General features: G+C 42.5%; 1 protein-coding gene across 10 annotated transcripts; it reads right to left on the reverse strand.

Moving 5' to 3' along the window:
• Positions 1 to 906: 906 nt before the first annotated feature.
• Positions 907 to 9,413, reverse strand: LOC117852717 (glycerophosphodiester phosphodiesterase GDPDL7). Of its 10 annotated transcripts, none has more exons than XM_034734933.2 (13): positions 5,623 to 6,543; positions 5,266 to 5,531; positions 4,796 to 4,868; positions 4,626 to 4,687; positions 4,280 to 4,398; positions 3,876 to 4,172; positions 3,558 to 3,667; positions 2,927 to 3,428; positions 2,639 to 2,683; positions 2,270 to 2,557; positions 2,040 to 2,179; positions 1,473 to 1,950; positions 907 to 1,357 (listed from the first exon to the last, which is right to left on the reverse strand). In XM_034734933.2, the coding sequence occupies exons 5-13, from the start codon at positions 4,377 to 4,379 to the stop codon at positions 1,053 to 1,055; spliced, it is 2,265 nt and encodes a 754-aa protein (XP_034590824.1). In that variant the 5' UTR covers positions 4,380 to 4,398; positions 4,626 to 4,687; positions 4,796 to 4,868; positions 5,266 to 5,531; positions 5,623 to 6,543; the 3' UTR covers positions 907 to 1,052. The 10 variants fall into 10 exon arrangements, with proteins under 10 accessions (XP_034590824.1, XP_034590822.1, XP_034590821.1 ...); XM_034734931.2 differs by adding an exon at positions 5,051 to 5,127 and having other exon boundaries at positions 4,626 to 4,868; XM_034734930.2 differs by adding an exon at positions 5,051 to 5,130 and having other exon boundaries at positions 4,626 to 4,868.
• Between the last annotated feature and the right edge of the window lie 2,370 nt (positions 9,414 to 11,783).

Consider the following 11,783-nt stretch of genomic DNA (forward strand, 5'->3'; position numbering starts at 1 on the left):
TTATAATGATAAAAGCAGACTGAAGTGAATCTAGGCCCATTATTTGTATGGGACACATTGCTAGTTTTATATAAAATTTGAAAAATGTAATAAAATTCATAGAGGAGTTTTTTTGAATTTCCTTCATTCCATATATTTTAAACGTGAGAATTTCACATGAAATATTCGATAGAAACTATTCGTAAAATTCTCATTTTATAAATAATGTTGTATTATATTCTATAGAACAAAAAATCACAGGCTACAAGGTTTAACTTTGACAAGGAATTGACGGAACATTGTCCATTTTTCTCCGTGTTAAAGAAACATGGCAAACGTAATTGTAAAAAACAGTCAAATTAAGTGATGGTGACATCATCAATTTGGTATGATAACGGTGCATGGGAGCAGCAAAACAAAATTATCCGTCCCACAAAACCAAAATCTCACCCTTGGCAAGTACAAATTTGTCTGTAGTTGTTTTTTTTGTGGTAGAGCCCTACCCACTTGGGTTAAGTCCTCACCTCAATATGTACGCTCTCGCATTTTCCTAGGTTTATGACAATGCTATTCTTTCACCAGGAGGCGATATGTCCATCGATAGTGACCCTGTAAGCATTTGTGTTTGTACTGTGTTTCAGGAAAAAATGTCTCTTACTTTTCATTCAAATGAACTGTTGATCATTTCAACAAGCGTGCCATCTTTTATGGAAGCTACTAGCATTTCAGAATATGCAATAATTCCTGTCACGATGTCAGCATCCAAACACGAATTGAGAATATCTTAGCTGTCCGCCTTATTACTGAGTTGGTTAAATCTCCAACTCCGCTGTTAAAATCTTTTCTAAAGTCTACATGGCTTTAGGTTCGGATAAGGTGCGTGTGCCGCCGTGCGTGAGTGTTTGCATCTGTCTAAAAAAAAAAGTCTAGCTCCAGCTAATCTCTGCGTTCATGCATATGACGTCGACCTGCTTAAGTGCGTGTGCATTATCTTGCAGTACGAATCAGCCCTGATGGGTCCGTAAAAATATCCAAACAAACCCACATTACAATTCCGACACCTAGGCCTAGGATCACCGAGAGCACACTGCCAAAAGCACGGCGAGTCCAGCCACCAACAAGCAAAGGCCAGAGCTGGCGCCGGACGCCATGGCGCTGCTCGTAGTGCTGGAATCATTTGAAGACGATGATGTAGCTCCATGACCACCGACGGTTACCGCCGGCAGCGGAGGATCCACGACGTCGGCAGGTTCCAGCACCGGCGCCGGCCCCTGCGCCGGTGGCAGTGCACTGTGGTCCGTCAGGTTGATCAAAGTCCCCGGTTTTGCAGGCATGATTGTGTAGGTCAGGTTCTTACTGAAGTCACTGCATGGGCTCCCTGCATCGCATTCACAAGAGGGAGATTGGAGAAATGCGTAAGCTTCATGCTGATCCAAATATGATAATGCAAAAGAACACTAGCAGTTCCACATGTTACGCTGATATATACTCACTGAAGTACTCGGCTGCCGTTGCAGGGAACTCGGTCACAATCCCATCAGCCATCAGCGACGAGTAGGTCACGATCTCCACCATCGGGTTAGCCCAGAAGTCGAACCCAAGGTTCATGAACTCGTCCTTGAGCAGGCCGACGTACACCGACAGGTTTGCGGCATGCATCTTGTCGATCACGTCGGTGAACCGCACGAGGAATGAGCCTTGCGCCTGGACAACCGAGCCACGGGTGATCGACACGGCATCCGCAAACTTGGCCACTTCCTCCACGGACGCCCTGGACGCGTCGCTGATCACGTTGCCGATCTGGAGGACCCGCTTGAACGCCGGGAAGTTGTTGAATGATCCGAGCACGGCGGTGTCGTCCGACGCGATGAGCACCTGCTGCCTCGTCTCTTTGTCGTAGCTGGCATTGACGAGTGCGCTGGAGATGGCATCGACAATGCCAATGCCTCTGGTTGCAAGGTATGGAGCGTTCTGCATTGACCGCAACAGCATTCATCTAAAACTCGAAATGAGTTGAATAAGAATGGCACGTAAGAATGAATTCAAGAAAGCATGCTTACACGAATGTCAACTAGTATGCCAGAGACGTTGCTGCTCTTTGAGAAGGCCAGGAACTCAGCTAATGTCATGAGTTTCCCGCTGTTCTTTGCTGCTGGATTTCTTTTCAGTCCGGCTTGACTGAACGGGCCAACGAGATCAGCTAGAGGGACAAAAATGAAGTTGTTAGCGTGGAACATGCTAGCATTTTGAAGCGAGAACTTGTGGCAAAGCAAATGGAGTTAATACTTACGCTTTAGAGTTTGGATCTCGCTCCATGAAAGATCAAATGAGAAGATGCCAGACCCGTTCTGTATTTCATTCACAGTGGCAACTTTTGTCATGAACATTGTTGCCGCTGTCGTGCCTTTTGTAAGATCTGGAGAGTCCAGGCAGAATAGCACTGCGTCCTTTGACATCTGTACCGAACAGTCGATTATGTCTGCGCCGTCTTCCACTGCTTGTTGATACGCAAGGTCAGTGCCACCAGGGAAGATGCCACTTGCACCATTGTGGGTGATGATCAGTGGCCTGGTATCATCTAGTCAAGTTCACATATTAGGACATTGCAAAATGGCAAAAGTATCAATTAGGACAACAGGTTAAAGGACATATTTCTTACTTCCGGGAGGAGGAAGCGGGTTGTGCTTAGTATGTGCTAAACAGGCTGCATAAAGAAAGACAAAGATCCTTTAGAGGTTAAAGAGTGCACAATAGGATCAAGACATTCATTGTTTCCAATGATCAGGTCAGGTTATAAGAATTGTCTTGTCGAGCATAACAGCACGCACGATGGAGTGATCACAATCATACTGCTACTCTGTATGGCATACTTCAGTGTAATAGTCTAATTGAACTACTCTACTTGTAAACATCAGTTTAGCTTTTTCAAACATGCAGTGCTCCTTACCTACGGCTGCTGAAGCTGTGGACGGGAAGTCCGTGAGGACACCATCAACAGAGAAGTCAGAATTATCAATAAACTGCAAGTACTCGGCACTAGGATCGTAGCTGTAGTTGTAACTTGAGATGTCATCATTGGCAAACTTAAACGCATAGACCTCCAAGCCTAGGGCATGAGCATCTTTCACCAAATTAGTAGCTGGCTGCAAGTAATGATCCTTGTTCACAGGCCAAATGTAGGTCTTGGGGACGAGAATTCCTGAGGCAAAAGTCTTGATAGATTTCAAGTCCTTTAGAATGGCTCCATAGGTTTGTTTTGTGGAAGGTTCAGTGACTTGCTCGTCAAGAAACTGTAAAACGAGCTTCACATTGCTTTTCCCGAGCTTCCCACCAAGGGTTTTCAAGAATCCAACTTCAGGTGAGGAGACATAATTGAACCCAAATTCTTTCACTTTAGATAATATATACTCTCCGATATTTAATTTGTGATCTTGGAAGAACTGGCCATACTACAAATGGGAAGGTACGAACAGCTATTAGCAAGAGCATAGTTAAATTAGAGGAAAACATGGATGAGCGTGAATCCAATATTCTAAATACAGGGGAAGAACTATAGCTAGCCACGAAATCATGTTTACCTGTACATTAATCCAAAGTTGAGGGGGGTGGAGTCCTACTACATCATCAACAAGGCTCATTCCCATGGTGCCATCAAATATGCTCGGGCGAGACAGAACGTTCTGGATCACTACAGGATGGTCAGAGCATGACATGCTAAGTCAAATTGGAGATTACAACAAGAGAAATTAAACATGGTAAGAATCCCAATCGTATAGGTACTCGGAAGGAAATGCAAACAATTCATTTATTGGCTTTTGTGAATAACTTCAAGCATACAGAATAAACAAGACCATGACAAAGCTTCTTGGAAAGGTGCTGAAGTTATTTTTACTCACATGTGACATTGTGCATTAGCTGATTTGAAGTGAAGTCAATTGAAAACCATCCATGCCAATCTTCTCCGTTCACTTTGTATGTCTTCCCATTCTTAGGGAAGACCTCAGCTATTAGCGTTGAGTTATCAAGTGCCAAGCAACTATGGCAGAATCCAACGTTGTCGCTAGAAAGTAGCAGGTCGCAATAAAGAACAGCTTCAGGGAGACTATTCTCCAGGGCAAACTGGTACCCAATGTGGCTTGAATCAGGGAACAACCCAGAGTACCCGCCACGAGCTATGACTAATGGAGGAGCACCTAAAGAGTAAGAGGGTCAGCAACAATATGCAGTGCAATTCAATAACTACATAAAATTGTTCACTCAAATAAATTGTTTCGGAAATACAAGGCTTTAGCATATTTACCGCTTAGAGTCTGCCATTTCTGTACTGGGTCCTTCAAAGCAGCATTAGCTCCATGAAGCAATAGCAGGACAAGAAACATACAAGGATATCTTACTCCCATTTGGTTGGGAGGGGGCACCCTGCATTAGGAAATAGCTCTGTGAGATGTGCATATGGAAGAGCTGTGCTTGAGAAGAGAAAAGCATAACATGGAGACACTGAAACAATGACCTCTAACAGATGAAAACTGAAACGATTTGTCATAAAAGTCAATGAACATGTATTTGATGCAAACAACAAATTAATAAAACAAGGGCAGCAGCATTCAGAATCGATGGAAAAGCAGAAAGCTCGAATGATCACAAACCTAACACAGCACTTGAGGAATCCAAATAGCTGGGTGTGAGACTTTTGCTTCTTCACATTTTCCTTGCAATAAAAGATTAAAAATTGAAGAAACATGTAAATGGAAAACATAATCTCAGAATATATGAAGAATCTAAATAAATTAAATATGACAATGAAACAAAAACTTACTACCGCTCATGAGACTTTGACTTCTTGTCAAAAGCTATCCGAATCCGTAAAGAAGGGCTGTAAGCTCTCAATGCTAGATTGTGGACAGGAGGCAAAAGAGGAGGTCCAGTCAAGACCAAACAAAGTAGTGCTAAAATTAGCCCTCTTAAAAGGCCAACCACCGGTTGGGAGCATTAGGTTGAAATTAACTAGCATTAGTAGTAGTATCTTCGGCAGAACATGGAAGAGAAAGAATAACAGCTTTGTAATAAATACCTATGGGTGGTTTCTTTCTAAGGTGATTATGATGTCAGTCACAAAGCTACACAGTTTCTCTTGTCTTAACTTCGCACCTGCTGTGAAACTCACATATTGTTACATGTTCCAGGAGCTACTTATGACAAATTTAATCTACAGTTAAAGTTGGCATAGAGCTTTTTTTTGTTCTCCTAGCAAATTCCTCAGACAAGTAAGAACGGAAATGAGCTTACCACAATATATGCCTCATGAATGATTCATTAGCACCCTCAATAATCTGTATCTTCCACATCAGCTGCCCGACCTGTCAGGATGTCTGCCACTGCCAATCTGATATGCTCCTCTCGCAACAGGATGAACTGTAAGCCCGCTGTTACTGGCCTTGGTCATGACATCCCCATCGTGATGTTCTGGGTCACGGATCAATTGCCATCATCCTTGCCACTCCCTCCTAGTTTTCTGAAAATAGGAAATGTCTACAAGAAATAGGTGGCCATACCTGTTCCAATGACGAGGGCAACAAGATATATAGTCTTAGTTACTTGTATTTGTATACCTAGTGAATAAAAAAACAGTGGAAGTGTTTTCACCGAATATGCATGATAGCCACGTATCATCGCATTAAGAAGAAGAAAATACTGAAGCTCCTAGAACAACCAGTGAGTTCAGTCGTGGCTTCAATGGTATGTCAACCATGCCACTAATCTTCAACCACCAAGCACTGTACACCATGTCATCAGGTTTTGGCGACAAGCCCATTATGCAAAACCACCTTAAGAGGAAAAACCTGTCTTAAGAAGACACATGATGCCATAATTTTTTCACGACGCAGTATATTATATTAAGAAGATGAAAGAGGGGGGTAAAGAAACCCCTTACAAGGGCCTCACACACACACCCAACCAAAACAAAGAAATCTCTCCTCTGTCAGGGAAAAGACACATGATGCCACAATATGCTGAATATTTGCGTCGCTTTATCACAGAGTGGCAGCATTCAGGATGCGGCAACCCCCTTTCAGCAGAGTGATCGCTGTGCAACAGTCATTATGGATCGCAAGCCAAAGAAAAAATTGGCATTTCCTAGGAGCCAATGAGTGGAAAAACTGTTAAAAGAGCAGGAGGGGGGAAAGCGATGGAACTTTCCTTAAAACTAATAACAAATTTGGAACATTTCATTAAACCACCACACATCTGGTAAAAGTCTATAGATGCTTAAGATAAGTAAACAAGCCAAACTCGAGAAGAAGCATGTGAAGGGATTGTATTCTCCTTGCACTGACATGATATTACAAATAAGATTATCCAATGGAGCCTGAAAGTAATAGGATTGCGTGGAACTAATAGATTGATTAGGGATGCTGGGATACAGTACATATATATAGGCGCATGTTACAATCTAACAGAGTCCATATCACAGTAGGGACAAAAGTCTCAATTTCAGTGCATATGATTTAGACATGTCAAAATCACGACATTGTATTTCCAGCTCTTAACATCAACCACCTTAGATCCCATTAAGCGTGATCACAATCTGGCGAGGAGTAGCATAGTCTCGATGTTCACAGAGCCATATACCCTAAAAAATTGGAATGCTCAGTATTAGGTTCCAAATATAGAGCCCAAGTTGATCAATAGAGAGGGAGAGACAAGGAGGACACACACAGCACACTTAAACTCCATCAAATGCATACAGTCATACACATGTGTGCTCATCTTCCTACACATGCTAGGACAGTGATCGGGGGAACCGTAGGCTTCTGGTGCCTGTGTATGCACAATCCCACTGAAAACCATGTGTGTACCTAACTACCTATCTAACTGGTACCGGTTGGTTACCTTGTAGCTAAACACAAGTGAGTTCTAGTTGCTTCTAATATTGACAAGATGTTGGGGTTAATAATCCGAACACAACATGCTGCAGAGCCTTAAAATTAAGTTCAAATTTTTAGTTCAAATGTAGGTAGATGATACGCTGAATGGACAGTGCTTAGAACTTCACTACATTCTTTATCTGAAATTCTCATTTGTTCTCAATAGGCATCTCGAGAACAGAATCTTAAACAGGGATGTTAGAGTCAATTAATTGGACTACTCTACAGTACAAACAAAGTTAATTATTTTCACGCACCTGCCAAGTTCCCATGTTGAGACGCCCATTGGTGATCGGAACCCTGATGCAATATGCCAAATATTATAAACATGTTGGAGACATCAAAAGTTATTGTCAGGAACTTAGGATGAAGAGGGTACACATACGTCAGGGAACAACCAAACATTGATGACTTAATATGTGCTGGCATGTCATCAGGCCCTGCAAATGGAACCTGATAATTAGTGAGTGATCTAACCATGTATATTATGGTATCTGCATATACCTTACAGACAGCCATGGAAATCATGGCACAAGTAATACACATTGGATGCATGGAATTTTAGAAACCAGCAGCTCCAAATTTTTGCTACAGTTAAGTTTACTCAACAATGCAATGCTAAAAGGGTGCCAGAAGCAAGAGATTTTTAGAAGAAAATACTAATATTCAACTTATAGTTCGCTCGTATATCCTCAAAATACTAGTATGCACTATAACTCAAAAAAATATATGGTAACAAGAAATGCCAAAGTCCAGCCCTATCAGGCTTAAAAATACTAACCTTCCATGGTGTGCCTCCATGGAGCTGATGGACCCTGATCATAATAAAAACATAAGAGACCATTTCACTGACCATGAACAGAATAAAACAAGAAATATCACAACATTCACCTCTGGAACAATGCGACTAAGAAATGTTTCAGTGTCCGCCTGGACATCAGAGTCATAGTTCTCATTGATAGTAAGTGAAGCGCTTGTGTGCTGCACTGCAGAATATGACAATTTTACTAGTATTAAAAATATTGAAAACTGAAATATACTCATCGGAGAGTCCATACAGAAAAGCTAGCTAAAAATTCAAATCAAATGCAATATAAAGTTCCAAGGGTGCATCTGTTATCTGAAGTTTCATTTCCTTCTCACTCATATTATAAACACCATGACTATAAATGCTGGATATATTTTCATTACACCCGATACTTCTCAACAGCAAGTGCTAGTACATGAACATACTTTCATGCTTTCCTTCAAGATAGCAAAGTCAGGTCGTACTAACTGTTTTTTCTTTTTGCATAAATGCCAAACAGAAAGTTTATGCATTGATATCAGGATAAGCAATACTATCATTGCATCAACAAATAAAAAGCATGTAGCTAAAGAATTTGCCTACTGCATTACCCTAATATCATGCAGATGTAAAAGCACAAGGTTGGAAGCTACTCAGAATCTTCAACATATTCATCGTGAAACTAAAGAAAGCAAAGTAACCACTTCTTGGAATTTCAAATTATGCTTGCTCTCATGAATTCCACTTGAATTTTCTCCCAAGCATATCCGCTCACAGGTTACGCTAGTCATTCATATCATAACTCCAAATCTTTTCAACAAATTTAATTTCCATACTACGTTGACATAAAAAAGAACTGGTTTGGTCGCAGGTTCAAGACTGGTCCACATCAATTTGGTTTTCTTTTTTATTCAAGAAAAAAAATAAATGGAAACAGCTGACCAACTCCAGACATCAACATCGTCTTATAACAGGGCTATACATCTTATAAAAATGGACAAACTTCTCAGCGTTAATAATTCTGATCAAGCAGTATTGCACCATTACTACTAAGTTACTAACTGGTCGTGCATTTGCCTAAAGTAAAAAAGATCATTCATGCACAAAAAACCATATGAATTGCATCCAGTGTGAACATATACATACAGAATAAATGCGCCATGCCACACTTGAACTCGGCCAGGTCATCCCTTATCTCGTTTACAATCTGCGACAGACGATAAACAAACAGCAGCATCACCGCATCGAACAGGCAACTCAAGCTGTGTACGAACAAGAGGGGGGCGGGAATGCGCATGCGGGAGGGGGGAGGCACCTTGGGGGTGATGAGGTGGCAGCCTCGGCGCTGCGGCGGGAGGACGACGGTCCTCTGGGCCCATTTGGCGGCCTGGGGGGCAGCCGCCGACGGCGCAGAGGAGGAGGCGACCTCGCACCGGACGGCGCCACGCGCGCCACGGCGGGGCCGCCCGGAGGCGGAGGAGATGACGGCCGGAGCTGCGCCGCGGCGGGGTCGCACGGAGGGGGAGGAGATGACGGCCGGAGCCCGCGCGATTGCAGCCGAGTGCATGGTCTGATTGCGCGGCTGCGGCGGCGGGAGGAACGCGGGGAGCGGCCCAGCGGGGAGCGCAGCGACGCAGGCACGAATCGAATTTGTGGTGGCTCACCGTGTGCCGCCGCGGTTGTTCACCGTTCTCACTTTTTTTGTGTGGGCGTGAGTTTTGGTTGTATGTTCGAGAATTAGATTTCGATTTATTATTACAAATTCTTATGTGAGTTTATATTCTCATAAAAAATTCCTTTGTTCATAACAGATTAACAGTAGTTGATGTTAGGACAAAACAAATAAACTAGCTTTAGTTACTTTTATTTCCTGGTTTGAGGAAATATCATATTATGATTCAAGAAGTTAAACTACAGTGTGTTATGAAGTCCATATATTGATTAGCAACGAGTCATTTTTTTGTAAATTTTTATTAATAAATAGCCAAAATGTATTTGTATGCATGTTTGGTATAAAAGTTTTATAAAAATATTTGTATATAAAATGTCTTCAAAATATGTGCATCTACAATGGCTTTTGAAGTGACATTGATAATATTGTTAAAGAAATTAAAGCACACAATGCGTACCCCATAATTAAGTTGTTTTTTAAGTTGTGCAAGTAACAATTGTGTTGGGCATTTCGTCCTAAAAGGCAAAAACTTTATCAAAACTAATAGATAAAAAATGATAAATGACAAAGTTGTTTGCCATGTCAACCTGTCCCTGAACTTTGGTGGAGCAGTTTTTCCAATGGAGCTGAAATTGTTTTAAAAAGCGTTTGGTACAACGACTTCTCTATTCTATGGAATGGATGTGAGAGGTCAAATATCTTATATACCTATGAATATATGTGTAGTTTGTTTGAATGGATGAATTGAATGTTAACATCAGTTTGTAATTCAAGTTAATTTTATTAAAAAAATGATAAATCATTTTATTATAAACATAAGTTTATAATATAATTTTATCAATAATTAAAGGAGTAAGAGTATATTATAGATTAAACCAATCATTTTTCTTTTCCTTTTCTCCCTTTGTTCCCTCGTTTTTACCCCTTTCTTTTTTTTCTCCCATTTTCCCTTCCTTATTCGTTCTTTTTTTGACCCCTTTCTCTATTATCCATTCTCCACACCGGCCACGGGCTACCCAGCGAAGCGTCTCTGCTGTCTGCTCTGTGCCTCTGTCCGACTGCCCCCCGCCGCTTTCCTTCCTCCGTCCTTCCGTTGCTGCTTCCGCGCGCCGCTCGCCAGGCCGGCAGCCCGAGCGCTGCCTCTGCTGTGCCACAGCTGCCGCCTTCCCAGCTCCGCGACCAGCTCTGCCAGTGCTCCGGCATCGAAGCTGTTTTACTTTTCGGCGTTTGGCAGGCCACCGGCTTCTGCAGGAGCCCTGCCAAAGGGCGCAAAGCTAATAACACAGCCAGCTGCGGGCTGTATACAAGTGCCATGTCACTTAAAGCCTTCATTAACAAACACTCGTATAAGCTGGCTAATAGGTTTGTGTATTGAAGATTTAAGAATTTAATGTTTGCCCATGCATATCATCCACTGTGGCTATATCTCTGTAGACATTTCATTGAACAAAGTACAGATATGCTCATGAATGTTCAGCTACTACTCAGATAAAAAGAAACACCAGGTGCGTCAGATCGGAGATATATCATGCTATGAGTAAAGATATATTCACATGATCATGATCCCATCATAGCACAATCTTGCTTGACAGATCAAAGTTCAGTTCAGAGAATGCATCAGATATTCAGATTGGATAGCACGGTCCTGAAACAGAATAGCACACAAACAAGCAGATTTCAGTACAGAAGCAGGATAAAATTGGGGTGGCCCAGGCGCCCAGCGGAGGCCATTCGAAGCCGGCGCCGATGAAGTCGCTGGAGAGCAGCGACCTTTTCGTTGTCCATTGCACCTCCGGCCCGAAGGCTCCTTCCTCTCCTCCCCGCCGGCCTCTCCTCTAATGCCTCAATGGCGACCAAGCGCCCCAGATTCCGGCGGGATTGGGACTGCGGAGCCATCTCGCAGGGCCGGGGGCGCCGATGGCGGGTCTGGCGGCAAGGGTTTGGAGGTGGCGATTGGGGACGATTTGGGCATGAAATTGGGGGCTTTTTGCTTCAGTTTTATGTGCGTTGAGTCGATTTGAGCGAAGGCGATAAGCGCGTGAGGAAGGTGTGGTGGAGCACGGGATCGCGAGGAGGAAGAAGCGCCTGTTCGTCGCTCGCAGCGGGCTATAAAAGCGAGCGTTATCTTCTCGTATCTTACGCTTCAGCCGGGCGACTCCTCACACCAAGTTTAATACTCCCTCCGTCCGGGAAAGAATGCAACTATGGGTTGCGTGCCATCAAAAGTAGCTCACGTTTGACCACATTTCTAGTGAATACTATTCATATTTATGACTCCAAATTAATTTATTATAAAAATACATTTCATAATTAACCTAATGCTATTTATTTGATATCATAAGTATTGATACTTTTTTATCTATAATTGATCAAATTTAAGATACAAAACTATGACACTGTGCTAGAATTGCAATCTTTT

This window comes from Setaria viridis, chromosome 4 (genome assembly GCF_005286985.2).
Source record: "Setaria viridis chromosome 4, Setaria_viridis_v4.0, whole genome shotgun sequence".
Lineage (NCBI taxonomy): Eukaryota > Viridiplantae > Streptophyta > Magnoliopsida > Poales > Poaceae > Setaria > Setaria viridis.